General features: G+C 37.1%; 1 protein-coding gene across 4 annotated transcripts in view; it reads right to left on the bottom strand.

Moving 5' to 3' along the window:
• Window positions 1–301: 301 nt before the first annotated feature.
• gulp1b (GULP PTB domain containing engulfment adaptor 1b) overlaps window positions 302–15,694 on the bottom strand; it is a 121,595-nt gene continuing 106,202 nt past the window's right edge. For 2 of the 4 annotated variants that reach the window (XM_079882666.1, XM_079882668.1), the window contains exons 3-12: window positions 13,551–13,612; window positions 13,055–13,126; window positions 12,040–12,138; window positions 8,784–8,921; window positions 8,577–8,693; window positions 6,476–6,562; window positions 6,053–6,235; window positions 2,823–2,955; window positions 2,355–2,449; window positions 302–432 (exon numbers count right to left, since the gene is read on the bottom strand). In XM_079882666.1, the coding sequence (XP_079738792.1) occupies window positions 361–432; window positions 2,355–2,449; window positions 2,823–2,955; window positions 6,053–6,235; window positions 6,476–6,562; window positions 8,577–8,693; window positions 8,784–8,921; window positions 12,040–12,138; window positions 13,055–13,126; window positions 13,551–13,612 (1,058 nt within the window). In that variant the 3' untranslated portion in view covers window positions 302–360. Of the gene's footprint in view, window positions 433–1,643; window positions 1,655–2,354; window positions 2,450–2,822; window positions 2,956–6,052; window positions 6,236–6,475; window positions 6,563–8,576; window positions 8,694–8,783; window positions 8,922–12,039; window positions 12,139–13,054; window positions 13,127–13,550; window positions 13,613–15,694 lie in introns of all 4 variants that reach the window. The other 2 variants (XM_079882665.1, XM_079882667.1) reach the window with 2 other exon arrangements.

The following is a 15,694-nucleotide window of genomic DNA, read 5'->3' as shown; positions in this document are numbered from 1 at the left end:
ATAATTTGGCAAGGATTCTAAACACAACTTGGCTGTGAATGAATACATCTTTGCATTTCAAAACGCCATCTAAATTTGGTCCAAACTCTAGAAAAATTCTAGAAAGAGCTAGATCACATTTTGTGTCGATCTCTCTTTTAACAATTTCTGTTTCAGGATTAAGAAGTTAAAATACACAAATCATCAATCTTAAATGTTGATTTTATTATATAAAAATAGAAATGACCTCTACAGACCTTTTTGAGGCTCCTGCTACATTTCTTTCAAACTCAATTCAAAATACAAATATTAAATATGTGAATTTTGTTTTAGGGTTTTGAGGTCAAGAATCACAGCGTATATAAAAATGTCTTTCCAAAATCAGCATCGGCTGTCCACCTGATCCAGGGAAAACACCGTCCCCTCTAGAGTCAGTCCCATTTGGAACCCCTCCTGCCAAAACAACAAATGTGAAATATGAACTAAACTGTGAGCTCAATAAAAACATGTAACAAAGTCAATGAAAAAGATAAATTCAAGTTTAGATAAGACTATATAATAACTTTCATTATTAACATTATAACAACCAAACATCATCACTGTTTAATGCTAATAGACCAGTAGTTCATGTACATTCAAAATTGTTATCTTTAAAATTTTAACCACTACAGTGAAACCGGCTTCACAATTTCATTGACAAAGTTCACCCCAGCCCTTCTCAGCTCAATTTTAATATATTTGACCATAAATTCAATTCTGCACACACAAAATAGGTCCAGAAATTAGGGAAAGAAAAAAAATCAGCAGATTCCATGTTGGTTTAACATATTAAAGGGTTAGTTGACCCGAAAATGAAAATTCTGTCATTAATTACTAGTCGTTCTGAACCCGTTTCGTTGCGTTTTCTTTGGAACACAAATGAAGATATTTTTGGATGAAATCTGAGAGCTTTCTGTCCCTCCATTGAAGGTCTACCATTTTGACGTTTCAAAAAGTTCATTAAAGAGATCGTAAAACTAATCCATAGTCAAATTTTCTGAAGAGACACGATCGCTTTATATGATGAACAGATTGAGTTTAGGCTTTTATTCACATATAAACATTGATCAGCGAACATAAACAGATAGAAACAACTGAATCTGCTATACACGTGAGAATGAACCTTATTGGTTCTTGCACGTCAAGCGAACATGCTTTAGCTTCCATTTACAACAACTAATGTGTGAGTTGATGAATGTTTATATGTAAATAAAAGCCTAAATTCAGTCTGTTCATCATTTAAAGTGATCGTGTCTCTTCAGAAAATTTGGACTAAACCGCTCAATTCATGTGGATTAGTTTTATGATCTCTTTATAAATGTTTTGAAGCATCAAAGTGGTAGTTGCGTAGCTGTCAATGGAGGGACAGAAAGCTCTCAGATCTTCGTTTGTGTTCAGAAGATAAAAATCTTACAAGTTTGGAATGACATGAGGTTGAGGTTGAGTAATTAATGACAGAATATTTATTTTTGGGTGAACTAACTCAGTAAGACATACAACACCATTTAGACACAGCAAAATACCATATATAGATACAGCAAAATTCATGCTTGTAAATCTTGTAAAACCATATCAAATACTAGAGGATACACTGTGAGGTGAATCACAAATGAAAGTGTACAAACCATCTCTGCCGCTGAGAGGTTGGGGGTGGCATTAAGGGTGAAAAGAGAGATGAAGATAATTGAATTATTCAGGATTACAGGATTTACAGACACAGGAGTGCAAATGATAGGGTCTAATAATCTCATAACAGGTGGGATGTCCTCATAAATGGAAACTTCCATAATCCTCTGGATTATTGGAATGGGAATTAAAAAACGGTCTATCGTACAGTGGGGTGAATGCTGCCAAATACTCCTCGTATGCTTTGATCTTTTAATACAGTCTGACAATCATGTTAGCTGCTTCTACTGTTTTTGTTTATGACACATTATTGACATTTATCTTTCCCATATCTAGAATTCTATCATAATCCTATTCAAAACATATGAGCAACATGTTCAAAATGATTCACACTTTTTTTTTATAGCATTTCAATTTGGAGATATTGCACATTGCATCAGAGACCAAATTAAAACCTTATGATACATAAACAAGTAGTGCTGTTGTAGAGTTATAGAGAATATAAAGATTGTGCTTGAACAATATTTAGTAGATGCATGATATTATAAAAATAACTTTTACAGAATATAAACATGCATAATTTATTGGTACCATATTGATTATTCAACAATATATATATTTTTAAATATAACATGAAAATAATCATGATCAGAATTGTAATATTGTTGAATATGTAAATTAAAGATTAAAAACTAAATAAATGTGCTTACCTGCATCTCATCCAGTTTGGACTGGATGTCTGGGGTGAAGACAGTAGGTCCACAAATGAACGGATCAAATGGTTCTGCTCCAAACAGGTCTATATCTACAGCACAACCAGACAAAGTAGTAAATCATTTGTCATTTAGCAGAAGTGTGCAATAGTTCATGGATCACCCCTTGCAAAGTTTGAATGCAGAAATTTCTATTTATAAATAGAATATTATAAATGTATATTATATATAATTAACTCATTACTAAAACATCTGTCAGTGCATTGGAACTGAAAGCGAAATTCACAACCATTTACTAACAAATGTCTTCATACAACATCTATACACCCTGGCTCCATTTGTTTTCAACTCAAATGGACCATTTTATGGAGAAGCATATGACATTAGCAATTATGGATCTTGCCTTCAGGTTTTTGAAAATGTGACACATTCATCTAAGTGAGACAGCACAAATAAGGACCGCACCTCTGTCCTTTGGAAGCAGGTACGGAGATGAGATGCCGTTACAATTCAACCGTCTTGTTATTGGAGACTCAGGGGTGAATGGAACCATATCAAATATGTCAGTGGAGGGCGCTCTAGCTTGCATGCTTCCAGCCTAATAACATTGACAACAAACATATCATTATAAAGGCGTCAGAACCAGCCCAAATGTAAGATCTGACTTAATCATTATGTGTTCCTTTTTTATTTAGGTATTTAGTTCTTATTTATTTATTTATTTGCAAGAAAAAAGAAAGCAGTGGTTCTCAAAAGGTGGGGAGACTTCCCTAGTTCCCCAGACAACAAATGAGGTTTGTGCGAGTTTCTTCTATGTATGGCATTCACTGAGTAGTGGTTATGTAAACAAATTCACCCTTCGCCGGGAGTTTGATTGACCAATCATAATGTTGAATCCACCATTTTGTACGACAAACAAATCAGGAGAGTTAAAAGATAAACGTCGGTGGACTTTAACTTGAAAAATTGTGTATATTGACGTCTTTCCATGATTGAAACAACATACCTTCTGATGTTCATTCATTTTGTGCGCTTTAACCTTGCGTACGAGCAGATCCGTTTCCTCTTTGGAGAAGCGTTCAGTCTTTCCGCTTGCAAATTACGCCATGTAAATAGCAATCCCCCATGGCACAAGCGCAACTGGCTTTTAAAGGGAATGGAAGATGATACTCTGATTGGTTTATTGCACGTAAAGCCCAAAACACATCCATTACTCATTAAAGGGGTCATATAATGCCATTTTTGTACAAGCTAATATGATTCTTTAGGGTCTAAATTAAAAGTTTGTAATATACTTTAATTAAAAATTCTCATTAGTATTGTAAGAAAACACTAATTTTACCTGGTCAAAAACAGCTCTGTTTTCAGCACGCCGTTTCAGTGCATGTGTCTTTAAATGATAATGAGCTTTGCTCACCCCGCCCCTCTGTTCTGTGGGTACACCGTATCTAACACAATAACCACGTGTTATTCGTTATAAACGTGTGATTATGAATTATATTGAGAACGTCGTACATAGAAAACATGCCGTAATGTACCCTGAGTGTAAACCTTAGACGCATTCATTGTGAAGCCTGCAGCAAGTTTTGCAAATTTCGCAAAGATTAATATAAATACTAAAGGTTAATAAAACATTACACTCACATCTTCTGGAGGTTCAGCAGTAACACGTTGGTACCGATCCGTTTTTTCTCGTTTGTAAAGCTGTCTGGTGTGAAATGATTCGCGTAAACATGAAAGCATGGACGATCGTGGGGAATCCCCGTGAGGGAATCCCCGCGTCAATCCTTTGGGCATATCACTTCAAAAACAAAACTCAGCCACTGCATCTTCAACGGCTCAGATTTAGGAACATCCAAATAATTTATGGGGGGGTTGGGGGGGAGATAACCCCCCCAATATTTAAATCTATGCATTACAACCCCCCCAATATTTATACCATGATCACATGAAAAATATGCAGACCCAAACTTGAACCCCCCCAATGTTCAAACCAAATCTACGCCCTTGGCTGTGTTCCTTATTACATCTAAGAACAGAACACCACAATCGCTTAGACGCCATTCTACTCCAGCATATCAACAATGGCGGACTACTATGACGACGGCTGTCACAGCTCGCTCAGGGCGGGTCTTGTGTTGAAACACGGCTGTCAATCACAATCGCGGGAGGGGCGTACGATCTTATGACGTCACAATATCGAACGGCTTGATTTCATAGATGGTCAAACATATATGGAGATTAAAACAAAACCACTGGATGGATTTTAATCATGATAGGATGGTTGTGTACAGGCACTGCCAACAGACATTTCAGTGCAATCAACTTGTAAAAGTGCATGTACCATTATATGACCCCTTTAAGAGAATAGGGACAATCCTTTTAGACCATGCGCCGGGCGTGCTGACCATTTTTCCCGTTGTTAAACTATCGAAAGTGGATTCGAACACGCCCTAAGTGCACTTGCGCCCTCTGCTTTAGACCATGTGCTTAGATCGTTAAAATAAGGCCCTTTTCATACCAAAAGTAACCTGCTCTGTCTCGGCTGTCGGCCTGTTGTCAGTGTCCTCTTTAATCCGCAATGTATTTTTAACTGCGTGAAATAACCCCAAAATAATACCTACTACAGGGTTGTGCAATACAGCTCCTGGAGGGCCACTGTCCTGCAAAGTTTAGCTCCAAACCCCAAATCTGAACCCAGAGAGTCCCTACGCTTATGGCCTCACAGTGAGGGCAATTAAAAGCCCTTGATGGTGACTTCTGTGTGGGCACGGCACAGGCAAAAAACGCACATCTCATGCTAATCTGGAAGTTTAATTGGTCCCGCGCAGATGGAACAAAGCTTCAAGGGCATGTTTGTTCGCCGCAACGCACAAGGGGATCTCATAGACTTAAATCCACTTTTCGGCAATGACAAAATTATGACAATGTCACGGTCTTGGCGCCCAGCACAGCATTACGGCGCGTTCCTGTCCCTGATTCGCACATTTGAACGCCATTGGACATTGCGATTCAATATCATTATGCCAATCAGCCCTCAGTATTCTAGGTGAAAGGTGTTTCCCCATAGCGTCATCGATGACACAACGTTAAAAGACCGATTTTGAAGGGGTATCAGCTAATCAAGGTCTTACTAGGCATACTAGAAACTTCCAGGCAGGTGTGTTGAGGCAAGTTGGAGCTAAACTCTGCAGGACAGTGGCCCTCCAGGACCGAGTTTGGACACCCCTGACCTACTATGCCAAATATTACTAAACCAAAAAGTTTTTCACGAAAACATTAAATAAAACTTCTAATTCTTCTTAGTATTTAACATTTGATAATGAGGAGAATGGAGTAGAGGTTTTTAATTTAAAAGGAGAATGTCACCCCCCAAAAATTGAGAACCACTGCATTAAAGAAATAGTTCATCCATTGCTATATTGCATGAATTACATGGACTGTCCATTTGATTCACTGTCATTATATGGAAAAGAGCAGCCTGGACATTCTGAAAAATAACCCAATCTGTCTATCATCAAAGAAAAAAAGCCATTCAGGTTTGGAACCACGTGAGAGTCAATGATAGATTATTCATTTTTGGATGGACTATCCCTTTACGAATTAAAGATTCAAATTAAAGTGTAAGATTGTGTAGTAACTAAGTGAATCGCATGCAAAGTGAACTGTGTTATTTTTGTGTACGAGACATTTACACGAGGCCGTGGCACGATGTAACCACTTGTGGATTGTAATTGGGTGGGCTTAGCAGGAGGAGGGGTGAGCAAGCTTGCTGATTGGCTGGAATCGGGTGAGCTGACAGGCGTTAGAGTGACAGAGGAGATCTCTAGGCTGGACAGTGATGTGACATCACCACACCAGGACAAGGCAGACGGCCTCTGCAAAATGTACGGCTCATTAGACACATTAACATGCAGGTGCTGGAAAAGGGCACTGGGGGTTGGGGAGAGAGAGAGAGCGAAAGATAGATTGGAATAGAGAAAAGGGGAAAACATGTGGCGTAAGTAGATAGGAGAGAAAAACAAACATTTTGAATAACTAAAAGAGAGCAGAATCATTGAGATTGGAGCAGCATCCGACTGGAATGATAAGCAAGACTCATTTCCTACTGAACGTACTGGAGAGCAGCGAGGATCCATCAGCTGATCCTCCAGCTCTTTAAGCTTCTTCTTCAGTTTTGAGTTCTCCATCTCCAAATCCTGAATCTTCAATTAACATAAGCACATATTGAATAAAAAGATTCACATTTTCATTTGTCAATCACATGCAAACATTTTACATAAGTCTTTGGGATTCGGGACAACCCACAGCCTGCTCACAGGATTATTCTGGTTAGATTCGTCTATCTTTAGTCGTATTTACACTTCAAAGAAAGCTGCATATAAGCAGCATACAGTATATTATGAAAAGGAGCATTTTTACAGATGTAATGCAGCATACATTAAATGTATTTACACTGGAATCAAAATCAGGGAAGCAGTCAGCAGTCGGAAAAGACCGCTGTTGAACAAAGTTGATCAACTTTGTCTCATATTTATCCTAAAAAAGAAATAATTGTTGACATGTGCCCGTTGCACATGTGAGCTCTGCTTTTTATATTTTGGCACCTATATTAACAGGTTACAGTATTCAAAATGGCCACATAAGCCGTGTGGATTCACAGATTGAAATTGGCAAAGTTTGTAGTACGACAGAATGAAACTTTTTAAAGGAAACCTGTTTATTGACAACAACCCAAATATCAGCCCTACCCCCCTTTCCAAATCCTTGTGTGCACCAGTCTACAAAAAGTTATCTCCCCAAGCACTGTCACATCCACATTTTCCACTATTTATTATTTTTTTCAAAACAACCGCAAGCCTTCCTCCATGTTGCTGTTTGTTGACATGTTCCTAAGAATCAACTCTCAAATTGATGGGTGTTTCTTTAACTGGGAGCCCTTTTATGTCTCAGGGGTTGATTTTTATAACTAACAACTTTTAACTCAAAGACAACATGAACAAAATCTTGGAAACTTTTTATCATGCTTTCATCATTTACTTTTGCCACTTTCCAAATGACTTTTATGGATCCACTTTATTTTGCAATGCAGAAGTAAGCTATTTTCTTTGAATGACTTCTGATTCATTAGCTGTAATAACAATGTGTTTATAATTATGACAATACATTATAATATTAAGGTAAGAAATACCAGTTTACAATATCAAGCAGCATAACAAGTTCAAAATAACTGGAGGAGGATTGACTAGACACATTCAATTTACAAATGGCTGCGCATGCATCCATCAAATAAGATGGATATTCTATTGTTTTACCCTTGTCCCAGACCCACAATCAATCTTAAACTTTAAAATCTGTAATAAAAAAAAGAATAATTACATTTGTAAAGTCCCCCTGTGGTAAAAATCAAGTTTTTAATGTTTATATGTGGTGTTTTCAATATGCTTACTGTGTGCAGATTCATAAGTCAACAACATTGCTGAATATTTTCTCTTTAAATTGCAGTGAAAAAAAGATAGTTTGAAAAGTGCGGTTTGAAATTGCAGTTTTTTTGACGTCACAAACTACCTTGTAACCAATCACGTCAACGTATGATCATCAGCGAGTGGATCTCTGAGCTGGTGTGAGTGAGTGGAGGTGGGGCTAATTTGCATATTCATAGAGCCTTGTATACTAAATGAGGCAAGGGTGTATGTAGTTACATTCAAGCTATTCAAAGCCACGAAGACATTTTTTCAAGGAAAAAACATTTAAATATGTCATTTTGGTGATCAAAGATAAGTTTTAAGGGATACAATTATTGACTACTAAACTAAGCTGATTTAAACGATGTCTGAAGAAAACAAACAAAATTAAGATAAAGAAAAAGCATATTTTTATTGTGTCATTTCTGGTCAAACTAATTTATTTATGGATACACATAATCTAGCAATAAAAGTAACCTCAGCAAGACAAAAGAGTCAGACATTTTATTTATAAAAACACAATATAAAATCGAGATGTTGGGAATTTTTATTGCATTAAGAAATAAGTATCAAAATACTTTTACAAAATAAATTAGTGAAAGGTGTGTTTAGTGTGGCTTAAAAGAGTTGCATATTTTCCACAGGGCCAGAAGTACCCAAGAATCATCCTGCTAGGAGCATGTTTGTGTGAGAATGAAGAATTCTGGGCACATATATGCATCTTGTGTCCAGTAATCCATGAACATAATCTTACTCGTTTCTGAAGGTTTCCAATCTGTTTTCTCGTCTCTACATCTTTTCCACCAGACTCTAGGAACTTTTTGTAGGCGAGATCAAAGGCTTGTCCAATAGCAAGAGTGATCTCCTCCGCCTGGGCAAGATTTGCACACATTGCAATCAATAAACAAACCAGGTTTCTACTGTATTTAACATTTGTTAGATATCACAAGCTTATACTTACACATTTTTCACTGTCAAACACGTAACACAGGTGTTTCTTTGTCTCGGGCTCTGTACAGATAAAGGTGAAGATTCTTTTATCTGTTTTGTCATCTGCACAGAAGGACATTCTGTGAAGTTGGCAGTTATGCTGCATCTCCTGGAACAAGAAGGACAGTTGAACTGAGATGAAAGGCTCACTGGAATGACTGACCTATTTTGAAGCAAAAAGCAACAAATCGAAAACAGCCCAGAGGAGAATTTTTTTTTTTTTTGCTCAGGGGTTTACATTTTTAAGGCTCTTTCATGGCTTGGGCGAATTCATGTGTTCTCGTTTATGTTTCAGCAATTACGTTTATTACTTTTTTTTTATGTTTCTCCCAAAATTAAAAGATCACATTTTTGACATTAGCCTATTTCACATGCATGAGAAGTGCTTATTTATTTTGGCACCCATACTCATGGGTGTCACTTAGTTTTAAAGGGGTGGTATAATGCCATTTTCACAAGATGTAAAATATGTCTTTGATGTCCCCAGAGTGTGTATGTGAAGTTTTAGCTCAAAATACCCCACAGATATTTTTATTTAGCATGTTAAACGCACCATTTTGTGACTGTTCCTTTAAATACAAATGAGCTGCTGCTCCCAGCACAGAGGGCGGAGCTTCAACAGCTTGTGTCATTTTACCTCACACAGACATGCACTGAAAATTTCAAAAACTTTTAGCCTTTTATGTTCAAACCGAAGACAGATGATGTCAACAAAGTCAATGATGGAGAGACTCAAGAAGAAGTGACAACATGTAGAACGCAACAGGACATTTCTGAATGGTTAGTTGATGAATTTATGTAGCTGATGTGTAGTTATCTTCTAGTCATTGATTAGCATATTCTGTCTTGATAATCTATAAATCGTGTTCAGGGGGCGGGGTTTATGTAAATTCTAGGTTTAGTGATGTCACTAACCTGGGAGAAATGTCGTGTAGTCCCTACCAGCCATTTGTTGTAGTCCTTAAAAAGCAAATTCTTTAAAAGCAAATATCTCCCTTTGCTTTGAACTTTGAGCATTGTAACTGCAGATGTTGTTTATGCTCAAACAGCAACATTACACACTAACGTTAGAAAAGTGAAATCATAATCAACCACCCCTTTAAAAAATTGGTGTGAACAGGGGAGGGAGAATCTTTATAAACTCATTACAAAGAGACATAGTTCTTGCTGAACCATTCATTTAATCTGCCCTAATATAACATTTTGTAAGCAAAATTGCAGATGCTTCTCAGTGTATAAACGCAGGAACACATTTGTTTGCATTTTCTTTTGTGATTTCACTGGAATGAAAAGCGATAAACTGGAGCATTTGTCTGTGCTCAAGAACATTATGTTGTTGCCTTCAGCCACTGATAACAGCCTCAACGAGCTCTCATCAAAGCATGCAAAATAACATATTCCAGCTTCAGATCCACACTCATTTTACGCACATGAACAAAATGAAAACTCTGCTCAACAACTGGAGATGCTTCTTCGAAATGGATACATTCCTGCTGAAAGCTGTTTCAAAAACTGATGAGGATATGTCCTATCCCTCAGCACCATCAATGACAGTAAATATGACAATATTTACTGATTACAGTATTGAGACTGTAAACCCAAATAAGTTGTACATTTTTTTTTTTTGGCAAAAATGATCATGTAATATCAACTTAAATATTTTTAGTAGTGGAAACTTCAGAAATTCAATAAATGCTAACTTGCTAATTGGAAACACAATACTTTGAACAATGCGCCAGAACACACCTCGTTCTCAGACCAGCACGCCCATGGGCGCACAAATGGGTGCAAATGCATTTGCTATTTAAACAACGTGGCGCAGGACGTGAAAATGATAATTGCGTCGGACTGAAACTAGCAAAAAACACTTGCGTCGCGCTTGGCTCTGCATTGCACCAGGTGTAAGATAGGGCCCATGTTTATTTCCACTTGAATATAAGTGTGATCCCCTTTCTGTAAATTAGATTTCATTAGAATCAAGTTTGTGATGAAGGCTATCTTGATCAAGTTTGTGAGTTTGTGAGTACTTTATTTTTCCGAAAACCATTTTACTGTTTAATTTGCGAAGAAATGCTTTATTTTAAATATCCAGAAATCACATCAATTTCAGTATTGTGTCGCAAAATCAACATAAATGTAAATGATGATTGATACATATTGATGGAACAATGGTGGTTTCACAGCTGATGTGACTCATACATCCTCTCTGTCTGTTCTCTCTCATCCAGACTGACAAGCGCTAAAGCATAACAAACTCACTAAAGTCTAAGAAGGGATATTGCAATAAAATTTCAAACGCGATTGCAAATTCACTTAGTGTTAGTCTTTCCCCATTGAGAATTAAAAGCCCTGAAGCGATTCCGATGCCCAGAAGCGATCGCCCTTGGTTATTGCTGTGTTTTCTCGTGGTGGTGCAGATGCTGCAAATATCTAGCAAAATATCTAGCAAAATATCTCACGTTACACATGACAAAATAAACAATTTCTCATGTGAGAAGATTCTGCTTCAAACAACCTGCAACCTTCTCTTTAGAAATGGAAAATAGGCATTTTGGTCTTTGTTAAAATGTAACAGAAAATTATGTTGATTTAAAAATATTTGACAATATTTTAGTTGTTTTAATTGTTTGAGCCTAGATGTTCTTGTAGTAATGTCATTTGAAAGAACATGTGTAATCACTAAAATAATATAAAATATAATATAAATTCTTCTATAATTCATAATACTTTTTAGAATTTTTGTTATTCTAAACAATGGCTAAAATGGAAGAAACATCCATTTATGATTGTTCTAAAAACTACTGTTCACAAACATTGGCTCTCTTTTCAGATCCTGACAGAGCTATTACAGCTATTTTGTTTTGAACACATCTTATTGCATTTATCAAGAGCTAATTGGTTACTTTAGTTGCTGAATTAGATACATTATTTTAGTATTGGATTGAGATAATTCTATCAGTTGTGCTAACAGAACTTGATTGGTATTAAACAGTAAATGTTGGAAATATAAGTTAGCACATTTAATTTTCAGTTAAATTGCATTTCATTGTTCTGTCAGGGCAGGTGTGAGGATAATAGTGGGGTAGTTTATGGAGCTGAAAAAATTGCTGTGATTGTTCTAGTCTAAATTAGGCTTGCCATGCATGAAATCACATCAAGTGGTTTTATCTTTATTCAGCACTTCCTGTGACTGAACACAACACAATTTTATATTTGAAAAAACCTACCTTAGTTTTAAGGTCCAATATCTTCACACCATATATAGAGATCTGAAGCTCCACTTTAGGAGTCTTCTGCCCCTCTGACTTCTTGATGTGCCTTTGAAACTGAGGAAGCAAAAGTGATTCAGCAAATGCAGCGGAAGTACATACCAAGGGAAAAGCAGACAGAGCCGGAGGTGTTCACCATTTTTAAAGGCTGCTGGAGAGCAGTAGAGCATAAGGTGAAATGAGGTGCTCAAACGCGTCTCTAGAGGAACACACCGTCCAATACACAAGTCCAAAGCTGGACATAAATTGGGCAAAAGAAATATCGCCAGGAAAAGGACATCATTACCATGCCCTTAATCTGTCACCCTAAAAATCCAGGTTCTATTTCAGTTCTATTTTTAAATAACAACAAAGCAGTAAGATGTATCAAAAAGATTTTTACGTTATTGTGCAGCATCACCTCTTTTCTCACAGTGTCTGAAACTTTTTTTTCCCACTGAAACTGTTCGATCAAGGATCCGGTCCCCCTAAACCTGTGGTTCTCTACAGGTTTGGCCGTGGGACCCACATTTTCCAATAGTTATTAAGCCACGACCCAAATATTTAGGAATTTGAACCAAGCAGATTTATTTCTTAAAAATGGTTGACACACATAACATAAATTGTATGAATATCACTGATGAAAATACAGGTAAGGCTATAGCCTACAGTTCAGAATCAGTTCTTTCTTTTGGAAGACAATAACTCCATTTGTCGTGCACTTTGATCTTTGAAACTTTGCAGACTTTTTACATTCACAAACATATATATATATAGCAGCTTTTGCCTTGTGTTAACAGGAACTCACATAACATTAAAATGAGGCTTGAGTCTGTTATATGAACTTTGGAAGTAAATGTACCCTTTTAAAATCTCTGTATATTTACATATAATTATTACAGCTGTTTCTGCCCTATAAACAGGCATGAAGAACTGTGAGCACATTTTATGTCCTATAAATGCACAGAATGGTGGAGTGCTGTGGACACACTACCTTCAGCTTCCTGACAGCCACACGGACCATGTCTGTCCCTTTGGGCTGCTCCACATCTGTGATTCCCAGGAACTACATAAACACACAGCAGACACAATATCAGTTGATTTAAGTAATGTATTAACACTATATTTGGTTTGTAATGGTGACTGGGTTAATAAGCATACAGTATGTGTGTGTATAGCATTCTGTACTTGATGAAAACTGTGACAGTCACAGAAGGGGACTTTAGTGAGCTGTAATAACAGTCTATTCGCTCTTTAGTGAATTTAGTACAAATTTAAACATCACTACATCCATCATACCAACAGCTTCAGTAGAGCAGGCTCATCTTTCACACACTTACACACACACATCTCACATCCCAAAGTCAAAGAGATGGTGTACACAGTATGCATTTGCAGCGTAGGGCTGCTCCCACCCCCTTTTGTGTAGTACATATAGAAGAAGCAGAGAGAACCACAGGAACAAATAAGAAATACGTCTCAAACTGTACCTTTGCATTATACACAACATGACTTCTCACCAAGGCTTCAGGTGTGTGCATACTTGGTTTATCTGGATGTAAAAAGAGAATAAAGATGAAGAATTTAGGTGTAATGGCAGATGACTGATATTTCCAGTAAGTCAGAAAAAAACAAAAAACAAACTTGGAAAGTTTTTTCAGAGCAAAGTCGGACGCGGAATTATGCATTTCTATGGCAACACTATCAATGGCAAAATGTATATGCCGCGGTCAAAATTCTGAGCTTGCAAGTTGTAATAATAAATTTTACAAGGATGTAAACACTTTTTACAAGTCGGAATCTCATAATTACGGTAATTCTGCCATTGTGTGAATGGACATATAGTTACTGACTTTAAGTAAATTCATACATTTTTAATATAATGTTTGTTTCTGAACAACAATTGGGAAAATCAAATTTTGTACTGAGGGCAGCTGAGGGCTACAGTATTTTTAACAAGGTCCATAATAATTCAAGGCAGTGTGTGCAGCACATTTTAGCTATAATTATTGCCTGAGCCTCTCACAATTTAATGCAGGTTTAGCATTTATATTTTATAATGTACATTTACATTATTTATCATTTATCATTTATTGACGTCTATGTATTTACGTCTATGCTATTCATTTGATTAAAAAGTCAGTGCATCTTTTCAGTGCTGGATTGCTGTGCAAAGATGGTCAGTCAATGTTTCATTAGTTAGATTACTTTTTTTGTGGTTGTCCTGAACTTTTTAATGCACCACAGGCACAGAAGCAGCAAAAATGTACAGTAGGTAAACAGGAATCGCAATCACTGGAAACTTTAAAGTTAATTATCGATTCTCCCGCATAGCTGACACTGCATATTTACCTCAGAGACCCCTTAAAACTAAGGGGTAAGGGGATAAGGGTCTCCTGTCTTTCAGTCCCCCAATTTCAGTGCAATTTCAATTTCATGAAACAATCAACACACCAAAGTCTCAAACACAAAGAAAGCCTTTTCATGTTTTTTGTTTCTGAGAGTTTTTGAGAAAGGTGTGTAATGCGAAGATAATAACACTGTGATGCAGTACTTGAGATCAAAGCAATGCACAGCATGAATAAATTAAACTGATTACTCCTGCTTTTATTTATACTGCTGTTGTTGCATTTGTTGTCAGTTTCAATTATTTTCTTGTGGTGATTAATCAGACCTCATCTTTTAATCAAACGTCTTCTTGTAGGCGTGTTAAATGTTGAGGTCCATGCATATCACGTTTAATTAGAGCAGGGGTTTTAATGCTGTCCAGGGAGTTCAGGGACCCCCAGGCGGCTGCAAGGGGGAACTAGGGGGGTCGACAGAAAAGGATAGAGAAAAATAGTGTAGTAAATTATTACATTTCCTAAATAATTACATAATAATAGTCACCTTTATTTATATAGCGCTTTTTACAATACAGCTTGTTTCAAAGCAACTTTACAGTGATAACAGGAAAATAATGCAACAAAGTTCGTTTCGGCTGTACAACAGATCTAGAAGAAAATAGTGTCATAGTCCAGCTTAATTAAGTTCAGTGATGGTTCATATTTGTTGTAAAAAAGTTATTAATTTAGTTCACTTATATATATATAGCCGCTCTGGAGAAAACAGTGATGTCATCGTCCAGCTCAGTTCAGTTCTCATATAATGGTGTCAATGCAGGCAGATTAATAATATTGTTGAATATTAAGTGTCCCCAACTAAGCAAGCCAAAAGCCAAAGGCGACAAATGCGACAGTGGCAAGGAACTAAACCTCCATCAGGTGACAGAATGGATAAAAAAAAACCTTGGGAGAAACCAGGCTCAGTCGGGGGGCCAGTTCTCCTCTGGCCAACGAACGAACAGTGTATGATTATGATTCAGGCAGCATTACAGGTCAGAAGTCAGATTGGATCGAGCATTCAGAATATTTATCCAGTTGCATCTGGTTGAAGATCGGAGTCATCACGCCGGTATGGAGACGGGTTTGTTGAGGATCAGTGCCACTGGCTGTCGTGTCGATGAGGCCTTCACAGGAGAGAGTCTAGTTGACATGATCTCTGCTGACACTTCAGGGATGCGTTGTGGTCATGTCTAGGCGCAGGTCAACCATCTGATGTGGATACTGCCCTGATCCGGCTGACTACATCATGT

Source organism: Squalius cephalus, assembly GCF_949319135.1.
Source record: "Squalius cephalus genome assembly, chromosome: 10".
Taxonomy (NCBI): Eukaryota; Metazoa; Chordata; class Actinopteri; order Cypriniformes; family Leuciscidae; genus Squalius; species Squalius cephalus.
The sequence above is the reverse complement of the archived record's forward strand: the minus strand, read 5'-3'. Positions and strand labels throughout refer to the sequence as shown.